Genomic DNA, 19,405 nt, shown 5'->3' with positions numbered 1-19,405 from the left:
CTTGTTTTTTTCAAAGACTCTCAGACGAGGGTGTCCTCACATCCAGATGTTTGTAACAGGATCTTTGATTCAGTTCAAATAGCTTAATGTCACATCTGGGCAGATCTATAGGTTCTATATGTTTTATATAGGATCTACAGGTTTTACAGAATAAACAATGTGAAAACATGAGCCTTTATGTTTACATTTTAGTAAAGTAAGTTTTGTTATTGTTGATATTTCTTTACGGATAACAGGCGCCGTCCTTTTCCATATTCATATCTCACATCGAGCATGAATAAACCTTGAGGAATCCTCCGGGATTTAATATAACAGCCGGAGTTGTAAAGTTTTCGGCCTTCAGAAATTGGTCAGGCTCTAATTTCCTTTTTTCATTGCTCCTTCTCTCTTTGATATTCTCTCCATCCTCTTCTCTGCATGATCCTTCCTCACCCATTCACCTGTGGGGCTTTTTTCATCTCATCCGTTTTTCAGGAGGCCTGGAGTCAGACGGCGACGCAGGTGGACGTCTGAATGTTCATTTCACACCTGTTAATCGCTGCTCACACTCACACTTTCTTTGTGTCACATAAACGCACTCTCACGCCAACACACTTTCCCAAGGGCGCCGGAGTCGAGCCCCCCCCGTCGAGCAGCCAGTCACAACATGAGCCTCTGCCCCTGAAGAACGTGGGTGGCATGTAATGAGGAGCTCAGTCAGAGGCCACTTTAGCTCAGCGGCATCACCCACATGATCACTGCAGACGAGTGGCGCGGCTATTTTTCTCATCAGTTGATTAATAATTTAACTGAGAAATTTCCGTTACATGTTAGAATCTGATCCCAGAACATTAGTCAGTCTAGATTGTTCTCGTTTGTGGTGGAACGAGCTTCCAACTCTTTCTGGAGCTGCTTTCAGACGTGCACTGAACTCCAGATGTTCTCCTGAACTTAGAGGGAGGTGCAGTATGTGAGAAAGCAAAGGTTCTGGATAAAAACTGTGGATAATGTCCAAGTGAGCCCCTGTGAGAGCTGTTTTCTAATAATTTAAATCAAACCAGACAAAAACAGGGACCAGGGCCTGAAAGATATCGAGCACAAATCAGTTCACGTCCAAGGACCCGACATCTTCAGTCTGTGTCGTCTGTGCACAGATCTCAGGATTCGAGACATTTTCTGTTTCAATGTTGTCAATGGTTTTTCCTTGTCTCTTGTCATCTCCAGGGCAAGGAGGCCACCGTGGAGCCCTGGGAGGACACCAACTTCCACCTGTACAAAGTCATCGACCGCTTCGGCTTCGTCCAGTAAGAACATCACAGTCTGTTTCTGTTAAGTAAATGAATAACCTGCAGAAGCCCAGTGTGTAGCAGCAGCACCACACTGGAGGAAAAGAGGAGAAGATGACAGGCTGTGAGGCCGAGTGTCGCTCACAGAAGAGTGTGTTTGTGTGTTTGTGGTTCTGGACGAGTCCGGCGAGAGGCTGCGAGCCTCTTAAACAACCCGGCGCTGGAGGGTTATATATAGTCTGGCACACGCAGGCAGGAAACAGCCGGGTTGGCCACAATCACAGGCACCAGTGTCAGGGTGGAGCGGTGCAAGCCAGACCATAGGCGCTGGGTGGAAGATGGAGGGAGAGATGAGGGGGGAGGGTGGAAGGAGGGAAAGAAACCTCGGGGTTATGTGATCGTTGAAGACAGGGACACAAGTGTCCTCGGGTGAAGGTCACTGACTGGACATGGACCAGAGGAGGAGGCAGAACCAAGAGGACCCGTTGTCTGCTCCTACTTTTCAGGGTTACGAGGTTTCACAGATCTGTTGCTTCTAATCTTCTCTTCAGTCTCAAACTTTCAAACTTTATTTTGCAGATAAACTATTTAAATCCAAGTTAATATTGATTTAACGATAATCTTTTTGTGTTCAACTGTATACTTCCCTTTAGAAGAACCATTTAAAATACTACTAGTATTCCGTGTAGTAGTTTTAAGTATAAGTAGTTTTCAGTGCAGGAGATGAAAGCAGAATATTCAGTTTGTCTCTCGCAGATAAACAGAAGCAAAGATTGAAGAAGGTCTAATCTGCTGTTTCCTGTTTGTGTGAGCGATGACATGTCTGATGTTCCCTCCTCCTGATAACAGTCAGACGAGCAGCGCCCCAGATTTCACTCCCGCTCGTTTCATCGCTGTTTCCCGAAGGAATCTGACTTTGAACATTAAATAAACTGAGAGTGAAACTTCACACAAACCGTCCCACTGATCTGAGACCTGTTGTTTTCCATCCGAGATACTAGTTTACATGAAAAAATAAACTGGAGCTTTAGAGATAAATCTGAGATTCATTCTTCATTCTCTCCTTTTCCTCTTTCTCTTTTTCATTCCGTCACTTTCTTCTTCTCTCCTCAGTAAGAACGAACTTCCATCCTACGACTCGGTGGAGGAGAAGGTGAGTTCAATTAAAAGTATTTAATATATCTACTGTAAATAAAGATGGACGACATGACAGCTTCCCGAAAGCGTCTCGATTGCCCCCTGGTGGCTGGCTGCAGTATCGGTCATAAGGCCTGCCTCCTCCATGTTAGCAGAGGGGACACAGGCCAAAGTATGTTAAATAAATGTTTCTCATCATCGTCGTTCGACTCAATTATGAATTCATGTGATACTGATGTAAAACACCAGAGTGTAAAGAGACCGAAAGTTTTAATTAGAGCAGCTTCAAACGACTTTGAAGACTCTGAAGTCACTTTGCTTTTGAGCTGACAGCGATTCCCTCTGGACGTGAATCCAGCCGCACGGCGCCCGAACCGACAGGAAGCTCATCGTTAACGTGTCACTTCCTCTTCTCCGCAGCAAAAACACATGGAGGTGGAGAGAACCAGCAAATGGCTGAAGATGATGAAGAGCTGGGACAAGTACAAGAACAGTGAGAAGGTGAAGGTCTTGTTTTTTTCTGTTTGTCTTCACGGCTCGTCCTCGTCTCCGCTGTCAAACTCCCTCTGTCTCTCACTGTCGCTTTGCAGTGTTCATATATTCATGGTATAAACAGATGATTTCAGTTTAATTGGGATTTATCTCAGCGCAAGATCTGGAATATTTAACTAAAACCAGCCGATATGAACCTTTCACCAACAAACTGTTCATGTTTGCTGACAAAACTGATATGAAAACTTTTATTTTACAGAAACTGGTGTCTACATTTGACGTTAAACTAAAACTGTGTTGTCACTCTATCGTGACACAGTCAGACTCCTTCTTGAGCATCGCCTCCTCTTTGTTGTTTACAGCCAAGGACACACTGGAGTGTTTCAGCTTCTCTCTCCATCTCCTCTCCTCCTCCTCCTCTCTGTCCACGTCTTCCTTCAGGGATTCTCTTTTTCTCTTCATCTTCGCCAGTCGCGTTCTTTCAGCTCGGCGAGGGAAACGGGTCACGCTTGATGTGTCTGTTGTTCTGTCTCCCTCTCTCGCCAGCTGCTGAGCACGTTTAGCCCGCAGTAGGAAAACACTCGAGAGCCGAGCAGACGTAAACATGACGAATTTGGCTGAAGGTTGTAACGGGAACATCAATGTTCAACCTCGCGGTGTTGTGACAGGAAGTCGGAGCGGTTGTAGACGCTTCACCTTTTAACGTTTGCAGTCGTTGAAGATGCCACTTGTCTGAGTTTATCCCTGAGAAGAAAAGTCACAATTTTAAAAGAATTAAATTACAAAAATTGGTTCTTTTTGTTGGTTGTTTTCGAAATTGTTTGTATCCTTCTAGATACATGAAGCCGCGGCCGGAGCATTCCTGTCTTCAGGATCTTAACAACACCTCGAGGGACTCAAGGATGAGCTAATTAGTTTGCTGGTCAAAGGTCAAAGGTCGCTGAGACCTCACAGAAGACGTAAACAACTTGACGGCTGGGTGGAGGAATAAACCTGCGACGATTTAATAGTATTTTTTACGTTAAAATCTGTAAAACAACGAGACTCGTGTGAAAACAGTAAATACAACGAAAGACTAAAACTGAAATGTAAATGTGAGACACACACACACACAGACACACACACACTCAGAGGATGATTAGCCCAACAGATGCTCTCATTGACTCCCTCATCAGAGCCTAATTACAAGGCTGTTGCACGAGAAACTAGTGAGTCCCAAGTGTGGAGGGAGGAGGCTGTGGATAACACACACACACACACACACACACACACACACACACACACACACACACACACACACACACACACACGAGCAATAATCGTCATTAATCTTGAGATGACACACACACACAACATCACAGCACTCACTCAGGTTACAGACGAGCTGATTTATGAGTCTTCATCAACTCTTCATCTCACGCTGCTGAAAACATGTCTCTCTCTGCTCGTTCTGTTTTTCACATCATTATCTTAATGCAGCAAAACATCTGAAACAGTTTTGAGTTGTGGGAATGATTCAGGGACGTTTACCGAATCTGCATGAGATCGGCTTTGTTTGTTTATTACCTTCACCGAGGAGGGTGTGTTTTTGTTTTCTGTGTCTGGATCTGGATCTAGTGAATTTAAATGTGGTTTCATACGGTGACTGCTCGGCCTTGATGGAGGTCTGAGCTCTACTGAGTGATGTTCTAGTTTTAGGTTTAGTTAAAGTTATCGCTGACACACCTCTAAGTATTCATTCGACCCGTTAGCAGCTAATTCTAGACTCGGGAAGTTTTGTGAACACTGTCCACTAACACACACAGAAACTTATTTCACCAACGGCGACACGATGACATAAATCACTCTCCGGCCTCTTTCCAAAACCTCAACCATCAAAACTACCCGACTAACCCTTATGATTATCTTATTCTAACCCTCAAACCCAAACCTCCATCTGTCTGTATCCTGACACGAGTCTGAATGGGTTTGTGTGTGTTCTCTGGTTAACGTCCTTCACCAGCATTTAAACACACACATGTACAGACACCTCCCATGTCTGCTGTGTAACTGTCCCGGCTGGTCGGGTTTTAACAGCTGCAGGCGGAGGATTCACTGCTGCGATTAGCTTTGCTGCTCCTGCAGTTTAGGCTTTAAGACTTAATCTTCCTCACCCGCCGTCCGACTGAGTTTATATCTCTTTGTGGACGCTGATTTACTCTGGACTGTTCTGCATGCGTAGCACTCTCTCTCTCTCTCTCTCTCTCTCTCTCTCTCTCTCTCTCTCTCTCTCTCTCTCTCTCTTTCTCTCTCTCTCTCTTTTTCTCTTTCTCTTTCTCTCTCCCTCTCCAGCCAGATGGTCATAGTTCACCTTCCCTTTGCTTCTGCAGAGTGCCGAGTACATTCCCGCTCTTTGTGTCTGTGACAGTGGGAGAGCGGCTCGGCTGACGGGTCGCTCTAGATCCTGAAAACATTTTGGCAACAGCCAGCGGTGTGGAGTGCATCTGGATTGTTCACCTTGATGATATTGAATTAAAGGCCCGATGATGCTTCAGACTAAACCCTGGATAACAAACCCCTCCCTTGATCTGAAGGTACAGGCTGTTTGTGAGTTGTGCTCCTGTTTGATCGTGTCTCTAACAATGGCCTCCTGCTGTGTGCTTCCTTCCAGCTGGTCAGGAGAGTCTATAAGGGAATTCCCCTGCAGCTCCGAGGGGAGGTGTGGTGTCTGCTGCTCGATATCCCCAAAATAAAGGAGGAGAAGAAAGACTTCTACGAAGTATGTACCCAGCGTCCTCCTCTGTGAGCCAGCACCAGTTTGTAAAACGTCTCCAGCGCAGCACCGGCCTCATTAAGACGGGAGCCAGCCAGCACCTCGTCTTGATTTGATTTTACTGAGCTCCTGTTTTATTGTTGGCGAGACGTGGCTGTGGAAACTTAATTGTGTTTTAGTGTGTAACTCTTTTGTTGTTCTGCAGAGAAACAAACTTTGGATCTCATTAGAAAGTTCAGCAACTAGATCAAAGTTTCCCCCGGCGTCAGTTTACTGTGGAAGTATTGCAATTATGAGTTGAAGGCAGGAAGCAGAGTAAAAAAACTACTTTAACAAACTACTATGATATTTCTATTACATTTTTGATTCCTTAATATAACAAGAACAATTTTATGAAGCTTTCGACACCTTACGATAATATAACGGTTCTTTTCACACAGCTTAACTTTTCTCTCCTGTCCTCCATAGAAATTAAAAGCCCGAGCCAGAGGCGTCTCCCCTGACATCCGACAAATTGACCTGGACGTGAACCGGACGTACAGGGACCACATCATGTTCATGAACCGCTACGATGTCAAGTAGGTTCCACCGCCACATTACTGTTCAAGGTCGTGAGACAAGACGGTGTTGCCAGGCAGGATTATTCAAAAATGACACATCGCCGTCATATCACGATTCTTGTTCGTTTTATTCTAGGAAAACTAAATGCGTCACTTCCCACTTCACTCGGGAGAAAAAAGGACCTCCCACTGTTTGACTGACACGCAATCTCAGGGAAATTATAGAGCAGAGGGGCAGCGCGACAGAAACGAAGCAGCAAGAAACTGCACATAAGATTTTTACAGCCCTGAATGAAGCGAGAGACTTCATATCACCTTTAGTGTTTTGTCTTGTAAAATCAAGCTCCCACTGGTTTTTAGCACCACTGTAATGTTGTTGTTGTTTTTCCACACGCTGTTCTGGAATAATTACAAGAAACTCCAGCAACGACTCAAGTCTCACACTTTAAATATTTACACGGGGATTTAGTGCATCACTTTGAGAGTCTGACGTGCAGCCACTTCACCGCACGTGGGTTTGAAGCAGGAGACGGGGATTCACGACCTCGCCTGTAAACTGTGGATTTGTTTTGCAGGCCTTTGTGTTGATTGTGTTTTGTGTTTGCTGTTCTCAGGCAGCAGGCTCTGTTCAGCGTCCTCACTGCCTACTCCATGTACAACACGGTGAGTCACTCGCACTCTGAAAAGGTCACTGTGTCTCCGCCATTGTTCTGGATCTGAGCACGTGTGTGTCTGTGTGTCTCGTTTTTTACTGAGAAGGAGCTTTTTTTATTGTATCACATAAATTCACACTTGATGTCAGAGGGGTTGTTATGAGAGGATCTTTCTCCTGCGTTAAAAATGAGGAATGTGCAGGAGGAAATGTTTGGTGAGGTCATCGTCTGTGTCATCAGTTTAAAATAACGAGAAGTAATTTGTTGTAAGTGATTTGAAGACAACAGATCATAATCTAATCACAACATGTTATTATTGACAATGTTCAGCTCAATCACGATGCATCAGAAACAACAGGTTGGAAAAAAATCATAAATACAGGAGGATTAAAAACTTTACTGAGTTAAATGCATGTGTTTAAAAATATTAAGAACCTGTTGTTCCTCGTGTGTGTGTGTGTGTGTGTGTGTGTGTGTGTGTGTGTGTGTGTGTGTGTGTGTGTGTGTGTGTGTGTGTGTGTGTGTGTGTGTGTGTGTGTGTGTGTGTGTGTGTGTGTGTGTGTGTGTGTGTGTGTGCAGGAGGTGGGTTACTGCCAGGGCATGAGTCAGATCACAGCTCTGCTACTGATCTACATGAACGAAGAAGACGCCTTCTGGGCTCTGGTCAAACTGCTGTCGGGACAGAAGCACTCCATGCACGGTAACACACACACACAACGAGATAATTATCTATCAACTCAAAAATGATTTGCACATTTCAGCCAGACAGCTCAGATCGTTATCACATGACTAGTAACGAGAAACAGAGACTCGCTGTGACTGACTCCACTCGATCCTTTCGTCCCGTCTGGTTTCACCTGCAGGGTTCTTCGTCCCTGGTTTCCCGAAGTTGATGCGTTTCCAGGAACATCACGATCGCACCCTCAAGAAGATGATGCCCAAACTGAAACAACACCTGGTGAGATACAGAACCACTGTGACGAGGGTCGATGCAACGACTGGAAAACATAGAAATACATAGAACTTTATTTATTCTGTGGCTATGGAAGCTTGTTTAAACTAAATAATCATAGGACAGAGTGATTAAAAACGTCATATTCTGAGGTTAAACACTAAATTGATGCTGTGACATATTTATGCTCTTCCCTTGTCGGTGCCTCATTCATCTCTTGTGTCTGTTGTGTGTTTGTTGTGTTGCAGGACAACCAGGAAGTGTTCACCAGTCTCTACACCATGAAGTGGTTCTTCCAGTGTTTCCTGGACCGAGTGAGTTCATTAACACAAAGTCACTGCTTCAGGTTTTTTACATCTAATTAGAACAAGACAGTAATTTAACTGATATAAATCCAGATGAAACTTCACCGGCTCACTACTCAGATTAAGATTATTCATTTGACATATCACAAGTTTTTAAATATCAGAGTTTATAGGTTTTTTAGAGAAGTTAGTCCATAAATCTGCAAATACTGTGAAAGATAGAAATAAACAGAAATAAATCTGGTAATAGTTTGGTGTAAATTTGAATTCGTTCTTTCCACAAGTCTGAAATATAAAATCTAATCATTTAGCCTTAAATCAAAAAATTTGACCAGAGCATGAAAAATATATGTTTTGCCTGTGAGATATTTTTTGTTTGGTGTTAAGTGATTTTTAATGTCACAAGAAAAATCCTCTGATCACAGTGAAAAGAATGAATAACTCATAAGAACACTGTCTGTCGTCAGTCAGGAGGAAAACAACTTCCAGATAAATGTGTGGAGACTAAAAGGATGATTATAATATTCAATATTTCTCTTAGACCAAATGCATTAGTTGCTCCTGTGTTAACAACATCATCTGAACACTTCATCACTCGTTAGGGGCTTTTAAAGATTTCACATCTCCAGTATGAATCAATGAATCTGGTCTTTTTCGTGGGGATTTGTTGATAATAACAAAAAATATTGATATTTAGCCGAAGCTAATCCTTCACGGTCACAGTGAGCCGGAGCAGTGACGTCCGTCTGCGAGAACGGGGACAGGAATACAACAGCTCTTCTAACCAGTTCCTGTGTTTGTGTTCAGACTCCGTTCACCCTCACGCTCAGGATCTGGGACATCTACATCATGGAGGGGGAACGAGTGCTGTCCGCCATGTCCTACACGCTCCTCAAACTGCACAAGAGTAAGACCGCTCGCTCTGCACCTCGTCACCGGCTGCTGCTCTCTCCTCACGAAAAGCTAAACCCCTGATGTGTGTGTGTGTGTGTGTGTGGGTGTCGCAGAGCACCTGATGAAGTTGTCCATGGAGGAGCTGGTGGAGTTTCTGCAGGTGACTTTGTCCAAAAACTTCTACTACGAGGACGACTTCGTGATCGAGCAGATGCAGGCGTCCATGACGGAGCTGAGGAGGGCGAAGCTGGACGTGCCTGCGCCAGGTAGAGCTACAGCGCACGCACACACACACACACACACACACACACACACACACACACACACACACACACACACACGCACACGATGGGACATTGAACTTGTTGGTCTCTGTGATGACGCTGCTGCCAAACAACAACACAACAAATCTGATCTCAAATATTGTGCAATGTGTTTTCTTTAATGCTGAACTGATTAATAGTAAGTTGTAAATATGTGCTTTAACCTGACTCACTCGTATAATATGTCTGATCACGTTTCTATTAGTATTCATCATTATTACTGAGTCTTTTAGTGATGCAGTATTATTTATATTTCATTATCAGGCAAAAGGTGAGAATTAACTGCTTTCTTCTTTTTATTATATGATAAGAACCTGGATTTGTGACGGTTGATCAGAGCAAAACAAACAATTTAAAACTATCATGAAGTAGCGATGAGCATTTCTTCACTTTCTGAGATTTAATAAGATCAAAAATATTAATCTAATAATCAAGAGCATGATGTGGAAAACTCCGTACCAGCTCTAATCCAAAGCAGAAACACTGATGCTCAGGTATTGTGGATTTTAAATAACCATGCATTTGCTCTTCCTGAAAGTTTTTCTTACCTTTTACATCTTTTACATCCGTCCGATAAGAAAGAGTCTGTAAAAGAACAAAGATTTAATGATCAACCTCAGTGTAAAAGAGCAGATCTGCTTCCTGCCGCCCTGTAGCTCATGTAGAGTCGTGTGTTTCTCGTCTTGCTCTGTCTTCTCATTAATCTGCCTTCTCTCCCTCTCCCGTCCAACAATGTTAAAGCCAACAACAACAAAACTGTGGCCGCGAGCGGGGGCCACATCCCCTCCTACAACAGTAACCGGTGGGCTATCCTGACTGGTCATGTCTCTGTCCATCTGTCCCTCAGTCCGTCCGTCCGTCCTGTCTGTCGCCTGTCTGTCCAGCAGCACTTCGGGTTCTCCCTTCACAAACTAGTCTTCCAGCTGTTTTTTATCCCCACCCCCCCACATGATGTGTATTTATTTTTTTAACACTGTGCAGATGCATTGCTTCAGTCCTGCAGTGGCTGGCTCTCCTCTGTCTGTTCCTCTTTCCTGTCCTGTCAAAGGTCTTTCAGGTGACGTAGTGTGCCCCCTGGTGGCCAATTACAGCCACTGAGATGTTCCTAATCAACCGCTAATGTTGAATTTAAACCTGCAGCTTCATTTTACAGAAATAAGAGTGTCTGCTGCTCGTGTAAGATTTAAAAAAATACAAACTTATATTTGTTAAGATGAGTCACTTTAATTTCGAGATTCACAGAATTCCTCCGCAGGGGTTTTTCCTCTTGTCTCACATTTCTCTGTCTTCCGTCATTTGTCAGTTACTCGTCTGTAACAGCAGCGAGTGGGATTTCTCTTTCTTCCTTTTCTTGCGGAGCCCACACGACTCGAACAGAAGCCGTCTGTCGCTCGCTGACAAGATAATGAGCCACTTTCCCAAACACTGGAGGCTTTTGTTACAGTTCTTTCTTTCTTTCTTTCTTTTTTTTTTAAACAACCATCTGCAGCCTCGTTTTCTGCTATTTTTCAGATCTGAACTGTGGGAACTGACAGATTTTATGGTTCTGTGGTTTTCAACATTACTAAGACTGGTTTGAGCTAAAAGACTTTTTACTAATCAACGTCCCTTAAGTGAGTTTGAGGGTTAATTATTAAAATTACTTATTAAGGAATCAGTGCCTGAAATTAGGCCAATTTATTTAAAAAACCTAATAAAACCTGATCTTTTCGTTGTGGTATTTACTTCTCGTATTTGTTCATTCAAGACAAAAACATATGAAGAAGGTTCTGACGCTTAAAACTACAACAACGTCAGAGGAAGTGATTGTGAACGTAGACGTCGAGCAGGTTGGTTTCCTCTGTTTCTCGACGGAGTCCCTTTAGTTTGTGGACTCGGTGTCAGTCAGTTCATTTCCTGGATCACTCCCCACAGCACTTCCTCTTCCTCCAGCTGCTGCCTCCGACTGCGGTGATCACACTTTCCCCTCCAGTCCCCGACACGTCACCGCTCCTGTCAACTGTCCCTTTTTTTTTTTACGTCTGTGGGACACAAAGCACCGAGAGGACGTGTTGCTCGTGACGTGTGACATGTTCTGCTTGTAGAGTAGTAAAAAGAGAAAAGTATCCCTGTGGTTTTAACGCTTGTACTTTGCAAGAAGCCTCATTAATCAAGAACTATTTCTGGATGACCTTTAGAGTCCGGGGCTCCTGCTGCAGTTTAATGAAAAGGAAAGAAACTCGATTCTCTGTCACTCTCCGACTGAGCCCCTCCAGCAAACCGGGAATTAATATCAAACACTACTTCTGATTGTTTTTCTGTCCTGTGCTCTTTGCCTGTGGAGATGTGATTACGTGTTGTCATGAATGTAATTCTCCTTCATTTTTTTTACCTCTCTATGGCAGTGGTGTTGCATGAATCCATGTCCCCGTTGTGACTCCTCATCCGATGTGAATCAGCGCCACAGTGTGTTCAACCATCCGCCTGCAGCTTCTCTCCTGAGGATTCTCTAACGTGTTCTCACTGATTCCGTCCTGCAGGTAAAGACGACGAGTTTCCCAAGAAGCCGTTGGGGCAGCTTCCTCCGGAGCGGGCAGCAGCCGTGGTGGGGAACCACGTGGCCAACGGTCAGAGCCACGTCGAGCCAGCCGACCCTCCCAGGGAGCCGAGTCCTGTACCGGAGCGCCAGCAGGAGAGTCGGCCTCCCAGCCGCGCGCGCCGGGACTCGCTGGAGAAACCGTTCCGTCACCACAAGGCCGACAGGAGGGACGCTCGATCCAGGGGGTCAGGGGAGATCACCACGCCGGAGAGGGGGGTAACACCACCCTCGGCGCTCAGCCCGACGCCGCAGCTCACCACAGTGGACAGAGGGAAGCCTCAGAGCCACGCCACCGCCAACCACAACTCCAACGCTGCCTCCAGCTCTCACAAAGAAATCACTCCCCGCTGGTTCAAACCCTCCGATACGAGGCTGGAAGCCGTCAAAGCGGCGGCCCGGGACACCAACCTGAGCAGGGGTGCATCGCCGGCCCCCTCCAGCCCAGACGACACTGCACTCCCCCAACGCCGACCGCGTCCCAAGGGCTTCGTCCCCGGCACCGACCGAGGCTCCAACGCCTCCCAGTACGACAACGTGCCAGGGCTCCTGGAGCAGGAGTTTGAGATCCTGGAGCTTGAGAGACCTGTGTCCAGAATGAGAACCCCCCGCAGTGAGACCCCCTACAGTGCGTCATCCCAGTATCAGGGCAGCCCCAGCCATGGACCCAGCCATGGACCGAGCCTGACGGGGAGCGCCGTCTCCATCGCCTCCGGGCCGAGGACGGCCAAGCACCCGCTTCCTCCGTCGTTCTCCCACAGCAGTCCCACGGGGGTCCAGTCCAGCCACCCTGGCAGCCAGAGCCAGTTCCACACTCCATCCCCCAGCAGAACCACCACGGAGGTTCCCATCTACCCTCCAGGATACGGCGTGAACCTGGAGCACAGAGCCGAGGACAGACTGTATCCCCCCCCCTCCAGGCTCCCCCCACACTCCAACATGGCGTACAGCGAACAAGTGTACGCCACCACCCAGCGGCAGCCCAGCAGCCTCTCCCCGGAGAAGGCCCTTATGAACAACTCCTTCGCCACCTACCGCAGGCAGCCGCCACCCGGCACCGTCCACATACCGCGAAGCACCAGACCCCCTCTGCAGCTGGAGACCCAGGGAAGCTCCACCCCCATCTACCTGCAACAGCTCACCTCCACCACACAGGTCCACACTCTGGGGGACGGCAGGTTTGAGGGGCAGCTGAGAGGGAAGGCGAGCCCGCAGTACGCGCCAGAGGGCGGGGCTCAGCGGTCGGTAGAAGTGCTCCGGTGGGCGCCAGAGGACGCGCTGCCCCCTCCGTCCCCGGGTGGAGTGCCCCGCTCACCCAGCTTCCAGCAGGCCCAAATGTCCCCCCTCACGGAGTTCACGTTTCCCGCCAACCCAGACAGCCTGCTTCAGTACAGGACACAGTTCCAGGAGCAGCAGCAGCAGCTCCCCCAGCTGTTCGGAGGACCACACTACAGGCACGCACAGGAGGCGTTCGCCTTGCAGGAGTCGATGCTGCTGTAACACAACGAGGACGTAAAGAGACACTGGAGACGAATATAAACTGAGGTGTAGTCACTGACACTGTGGTATCGAGCGTTGTTAGGAGCCTGGTGTTGTTTCCGCCCTGTTGTTGTTCATGTGTGAAGTCGTGACCTCGTCCCTGTCGCTGCAGGACGCACCAGCCTCGGACCTTTTTACCGCTCGCTCTGAAAAGAGACGAAACAAACTGACTGAAGATGTTATTTTATTTTTGGATGTAAATCATTAAGCAGAGGTGACCGTCTATATCTTTTAGAGTCTGACATGTACAGTGGATTTTTTTTCTTTTTGTTAATATGCTGAGTTGTTAAAAAAGTAGCAGGGGGGGGACGTTCTCCTGACAGAGCAAAAAAAAAAAAACCGCTGATTTATTTTCCATCTTTTATTTTTTATATGTTACTTACAGATATTTACAGTAGAGATCAATTTACTCGATATGCTCGTGAATGTTATTTTTCAAAGAGAAGAAGTAAAAAAAAAAAAAAACTAAATTAAGCCCAAATGAAACAGTAGAGAAGCCGATCACTGTAAAGGTTTGATTCCCATTTCCACTCCGAAGCGTCTCCGCTGTAGAAAGAGTTTGTTGTTTATGTTCTAGTTTCTCTTTTACACGTGAAGTACAGTACATCGGGTATTTATATTTGACGCCAGTGTAGTTTCTGAATAACTTTCCCACCCTGATTTAGAAAACTCAAGGAGTAGAGAGCTCGGCTAGTCATGTCTGTATGTTTTTGACTTTACGACATCTGTGTGTGTGTTTTTTTTGTAATCGCTGTACTGTAGCTGCACACGTCCTGAGCACACGCACCAGGAGACGGATGTGAAATAGTTTCAGCACAATTTGATTTACTTCATTATGTCTCATTATCCTCAACACTGTCACATCAACTACTGCTCAGCTGCTGGCGATAGAGTCATCTGGCACACGCACACACACACACACACTCACAGAGACACACACACATACACACACATGCTCACACTACACGTCACATGTTAACATTTAATCCGCCACATTCCCAGTTATTCACGCAGTTGCTCTCACACAGCGTCGTTCCACTGTTCATTACATTCCCTAAGTTCTCTTTGTTTTTCTGTTCAGCGACTAATTGCAGATCATTCTGATACTTTGCTTAATAAAATGAGGTGGGATGAAAATGAGGCTGTGGTCTTTGTCCCTTTTTTCCTCTAACTTTGAAACTCTGCCCCCTGGTGGGGCAGTGGAGCGGTGGGATAATGTTGCAGGACATGAGTCAATAAAGGTTGGGATGTATATTTTAGAGAGATTAATTAATTAATCCTATAAATACAATTCAAGTACTTCAAACTGAAGGGCAAAAATTTATATAAATGACTCTGGGCCTCTGAAACTAAATTTAATTCTGAACACTATATTAATTACACACAAATATTACACAACACATTGTTCACAGCTGAAACAACTTCAATCTGTCTTTTGCAACAATTAAAACAATATACTGGTTCCACCTTTAGAAATAAGAGAAACTGCTCCTTTTTGTCTGGTTTAGTTTTATAAAGAATAATATTTTTGCACCTTTGGGATGGGAAAAACTGAAATAGCTGTTTTTAAATATGTTTACTCTTGTTTTTATTAGCTTAACAAAAAAAGAATGACTAATATGTATATCGTTTTTTACTCCAAAGGAAAATAATTTAAGTTTCCTGCAGATAAAAGGATGTTGTTGACAATAACGTTTCTGAAACTCGTAAAAAAAACGTTTCTTTTAATATATCTGTCATTAAAACTTCAAGTAGATTTTCACCACCAGCTGTTTGAGGAGCTGCCCGTGATCGACTGAGCTGCTCCGATCACAAACGTCCACTTCCCTCTCGAGTTTCCAGATTTAAACATCCAAGGAGTAGAGACCACAGAGCACAAGCTGAGGAATCAAACACGTGAAGAAGGAAACGCAGGATGTTGCATTCAGAAGAATATTTATTCCTGTTAAAATAGATCAGGCTCCATGAAATACACATTAATTCCATACAAAAGGTGACGCGATCCTACAACACGGGCTGAACTCACAACGGAACTCACAATGGACTCACTCAGCTGTTCATCAGTTCGACAGGTGACAGTTTCAGGATCTCGACACAGACGGTGAAAGTCAGCAACAGCGTTTTCAAACCCTCGACTCTCTGTGGAAACGTGGTTGTGCGTTGTGCGTCTGCCGCTCTTCACACAACACAGCGGAGCAGCATTTGTGTAGATTTCATGTTTAGAACACAACAGGCACAGAGATAAAGAAAATATGATAAACACCAACTGATGTTTTTGTATTTTATTGCCTCAAAAATAAAATAGACCGTTTCTTCTTGGGAACAAACCCGGGTAAAAAAAAAATACTAAATCCTCACAATCAAGGGAGAAATGAAATGGGTTTGAATCCGTGTGGATGGTTTTTAGCAGCTTGACAAGGCGGCGAGGCAGATTTAACACTGACGAGACTGAAGCTGTGGAGGAAGCTCCTCCCACAACGCAGCGGAATGACCTCACACATGTGGCGTTAAAACAGATGCAGATGTGATGAGAGAGAAACACTCACTTGTTAAATCAAAGACCTGCACAGTCTTAAAATAACTAAATAATATCAAACTCACATCCCCCGTCACTGAACTCCAAAATAAAACCTTTACATGAATTCTGTAAAGTGCTTTGGATTCTTGTTTTAAACTCGTGGGTGGGGGGGGAGTGGAGACAAACAGTGGCGCTACTCTCTGCTGCGGGGGCTGTGCGGCGGGGGGGCTCCCTCCACGGGATCCGTGCTGGGGACCGACAGCAGCTGGCCGGCGTGCATTCGCTCGTTGACGCGCAGCTGGCAGCCGTCCTTCAGCATGCGCAGCGCGATCCGGGAGATGTTGCGCGAGTCGTCCAGGCCGGAGTGAGGGCGACCTTCGTACTTCAGGCCCAGCTTCTCCAGCATGGTGCTCAGCTTCGTCTGTGTGCGGGGGACCTGGAGGGGGTTATCGGTGGTTTGCTGCAGCAACATGAAAAGTCTAATAACAGTAACCTTCCACTAGGGGGAGCCCCTTCTACAGTCTGCCTATGCTAAAGTTTGCTCCTGATCACAAACAGCAGTCACAAAATCCACAGAGAACCTTTGTATCAAATAAAAAAACATTGAAAAGTCACACCTTGTAGAAGTTGCCGTACGATTTCCTTATGTTTATCCACTTCTTTGCAAACTGAGGATATCTGATGTCGCTCAGACGACACTGGATGTTGAGGAACTTGCTCATGTCCCAGGCGCTGGAGACGACAGGGGACAGAACGTGACGTTAACAGTCAGATGAGGTTTTACTGAAGGACAGAATTCTGCTGCAGTACTGGAGTGAAGCTTCGTACCCGTCAGTCAAGATGGCATATTTGTACTTGGTTCCCAGTTCTCTCTCCTGCAGCCAGGCTACGACTCGCTGGAGAACCTCTGGGAACGGGGCTGCGTCGTCGACCATTTTCTGTTCAACAGAAATAAATATTCTTCCTGTTCACTAAAACTCTTTATCGTTACAATAAGACACTGATTCAAGAAGACACTCGAACCTGAACTGAGATCCACCGACCTGTGTTATTCCTGTTAACTTCACACAAAAGTCTGAAAGCTGCGGGTTCAACTCGGGCTTCACATATTCCTGAAAGCTGTCGACCTGCAAAAATAAATCACAAATTAATCAAAAACCTACTTTGCATATTAAAAAGTAAACAACTCCATCGTCGTCACAAAATAAAACTCACAATTTCTAGCGTGTGTGTGCTGACGAGGACCATCGGGAACTCGATGATTTCATGGAGGAAGTCTGGCGGATTGTCTTCCTCGCACGTCGCCTCAAAGTCGACCACGCAGATGTAGTCGTAGTAGGTGTCGGTGGGCCCCCCCTCGGTGGTGGACTGCAGCAGCTTCTGCTTCTTATAGTGGCTCTTCAACCTCTTCTTCATCACATCCTTCACTCCTCTTCACACACAAACACAGAAACATTGGATTTTGATATATGAGCTCAAAGGAGTTCGGCGATGAAATGACTTCTCTCCGGCGTGTGAAACATGTCACCTCGTGTCGAGCTTCAGCTCAGACAGCTTGATCCGCAGCTCGTCCTTGGACATGCGGTTGATGTGTCCGTTGGCCACGGCGATCTCCTTGTAGACCGGATGACTGAAGTCACTGTTGGACTGAGACGCCTGAGCATCAGACTCCGCTGCGGGACATATCCTGCTGCAGGACTTGGTCTGAGGAGGAGGGATCAGGATCAGCAGCGATATATAAAACTAAAAGCATTAATATCTGATATGATTTGAAGTCAGTGGGTCAAATGAAACAGGAATTTATTGATGGTCCCTAAGTGAAACTCTGGGATCAGAGTCCGTCCACTTTCACCACAGTATTTACCATTTGCACAACGTTTGTTAAATATTAACTTTACACACTGAACATATGACTTTCCTATTTCTTTGTGTTTATATTTTAAATAAAGAAATAAAGGGCAGGTTATCTTTTCTCATCTTTAAACCACAAAGTGTATGTTTCCCTCTATAAGGAAAGTCACACGTACACAACACACTTACTGTGTCATGTGTGAAGAACAATAACAAAAGCAACATGAGACAATTATTGTGTTTAACTAGAGAAAGAAACAATTAATTAAGTAGTATTTCACTACGTCACAATAGTATAAAACACCAAGTACTTCATTGAACTTTAAGTATATTTATGTTTCAGTTGGAATGAGAAACTCTCCTGATGTGTTAAATTCACATATTTATCTTAGAATCGATATTTGAAGTTAACACACGCGCAGCTCACATTTTAAAAACTGATAATAAAACGACGCTGAACATTTAAAGTGTAAAATATGAAAATCCTTTGTTTTGACTGTTTCTGTGACACGAACCTTTTCTTCTTCTTCGTCTTCTTCTCTCGTCGCGGACATCTTCACGTTCACGTCCTTGGTGTTGATGTTTTCTTTGTGTTCGTCCATTTAGAACAAAAAGTGGATTAAAAAAAACAAAACAACTTTAACGCGGATTTATTCAGACTGAAAACACAACGTCCGTGATGCTAACACTGATGCTAACACTGCTGCTAACCCTGGTGCTAGCCCCTGTTAGCCGCAGCACCGCTAACATCCCTGCGCGGCCTCTTCTTCAACGTTTGTCCGCGTTCGCGAGTAAAAACGTTCAGATCCTGATTCATGAACTCGCTCCTGCGGATGTTTCGGGTTTAAAATAAATCACAAATCACCGGGATCCATTCTTAGCTTCGTCTTCAGCTCCTCACAGGATGGACAGTTGTGGCGGTTTCCGGTTTGCGCCAAAACAACAACGAGGTCCACCACCAGCGCCCTCTATCGGTGGGGAGGAGAAAACACTAATTTATTATAATCTCATTGTTTTATTAAAGTTTTATTGAATAAAAATGTCTCAATTGCTTATTAATACATTTTTTCTTTGCTTAAATTATACAATATATAATATTCAGGAACAGAATATCACAACAACAACTTTCCACTCATCTTTCCTGATTTTGTCTGTGTGTTTACAGACATGATTTTCATAAAGAATCAACATTATAATAAGAATAAAATGGTTTAAAAAAGCTTTTTTATTGCGATGTGAGGGAATATTATTATAGAACAATATCTCAAAAACATTTTAAAGAACTGTTCACATATGACCACTAGGTGTCAATATGCTCTCAGGTTTGTTTTATGCAGATGAACAAAAACTGGATAACAGTTGTGTCCAGATCTCACACTGCACAACGAATTCTGTTTGTGTCTGATTCTATTCTATTCTATTTTATTATTATTATCATTATCATTATTATGTACCATTTAACTTCCCTCTATTTGATTTTTCCTCATGTCTCTTTCATATCTTCTCTTACTACCTCTTCTGTTTTGTGTATTACGCACTTTGAAAGGTGCCACAGAATCTTTTAGATACTTATTACTGTACATTATAAC

At 44.8% G+C, this 19,405-nt stretch overlaps 2 protein-coding genes across 6 annotated transcripts in view; one reads left to right on the top strand and one right to left on the bottom strand.

The window, feature by feature from the left end:
- usp6nl (USP6 N-terminal like) overlaps positions 1-14,587 on the top strand; it is a 51,337-nt gene extending 36,750 nt beyond the window's left edge. For 4 of the 5 annotated variants that reach the window (XM_035147237.2, XM_035147236.2, XM_035147234.2 and 1 more), the window contains 12 exons: positions 1,204-1,283; positions 2,379-2,418; positions 2,823-2,903; positions 5,545-5,652; positions 6,115-6,224; positions 6,821-6,869; positions 7,439-7,559; positions 7,723-7,817; positions 8,060-8,125; positions 8,924-9,023; positions 9,124-9,276; positions 11,853-14,587. In XM_035147237.2, coding sequence (XP_035003128.2) covers positions 1,204-1,283; positions 2,379-2,418; positions 2,823-2,903; positions 5,545-5,652; positions 6,115-6,224; positions 6,821-6,869; positions 7,439-7,559; positions 7,723-7,817; positions 8,060-8,125; positions 8,924-9,023; positions 9,124-9,276; positions 11,853-13,408 — 2,559 coding nt within the window. In that variant the 3' untranslated portion in view covers positions 13,409-14,587. Of the gene's footprint in view, positions 1-1,203; positions 1,284-2,378; positions 2,419-2,822; positions 2,904-5,273; positions 5,468-5,544; positions 5,653-6,114; positions 6,225-6,820; positions 6,870-7,438; positions 7,560-7,722; positions 7,818-8,059; positions 8,126-8,923; positions 9,024-9,123; positions 9,277-11,852 lie in introns of those variants that run through there. The other variant, XM_035147238.2, reaches the window with a different exon arrangement.
- A 778-nt stretch (positions 14,588-15,365) lies between these two features.
- On the bottom strand, positions 15,366-18,762 carry eri1 (exoribonuclease 1). The gene is made up of 7 exons (XM_047338655.1): positions 18,332-18,762; positions 17,494-17,669; positions 17,181-17,397; positions 17,009-17,092; positions 16,794-16,903; positions 16,583-16,697; positions 15,366-16,401 (listed from the first exon to the last, which is right to left on the bottom strand). Exons 1-7 carry the CDS (start codon positions 18,416-18,418, stop codon positions 16,159-16,161), a joined length of 1,032 nt encoding a protein of 343 aa, XP_047194611.1. The 5' UTR covers positions 18,419-18,762; the 3' UTR covers positions 15,366-16,158.
- Between the last annotated feature and the right edge of the window lie 643 nt (positions 18,763-19,405).

Source organism: Hippoglossus stenolepis, chromosome 22 (assembly GCF_022539355.2).
Source record: "Hippoglossus stenolepis isolate QCI-W04-F060 chromosome 22, HSTE1.2, whole genome shotgun sequence".
NCBI classification, from domain to species: domain Eukaryota; kingdom Metazoa; phylum Chordata; class Actinopteri; order Pleuronectiformes; family Pleuronectidae; genus Hippoglossus; species Hippoglossus stenolepis.
This window is presented reverse-complemented; position numbering and strand designations above follow the sequence as displayed.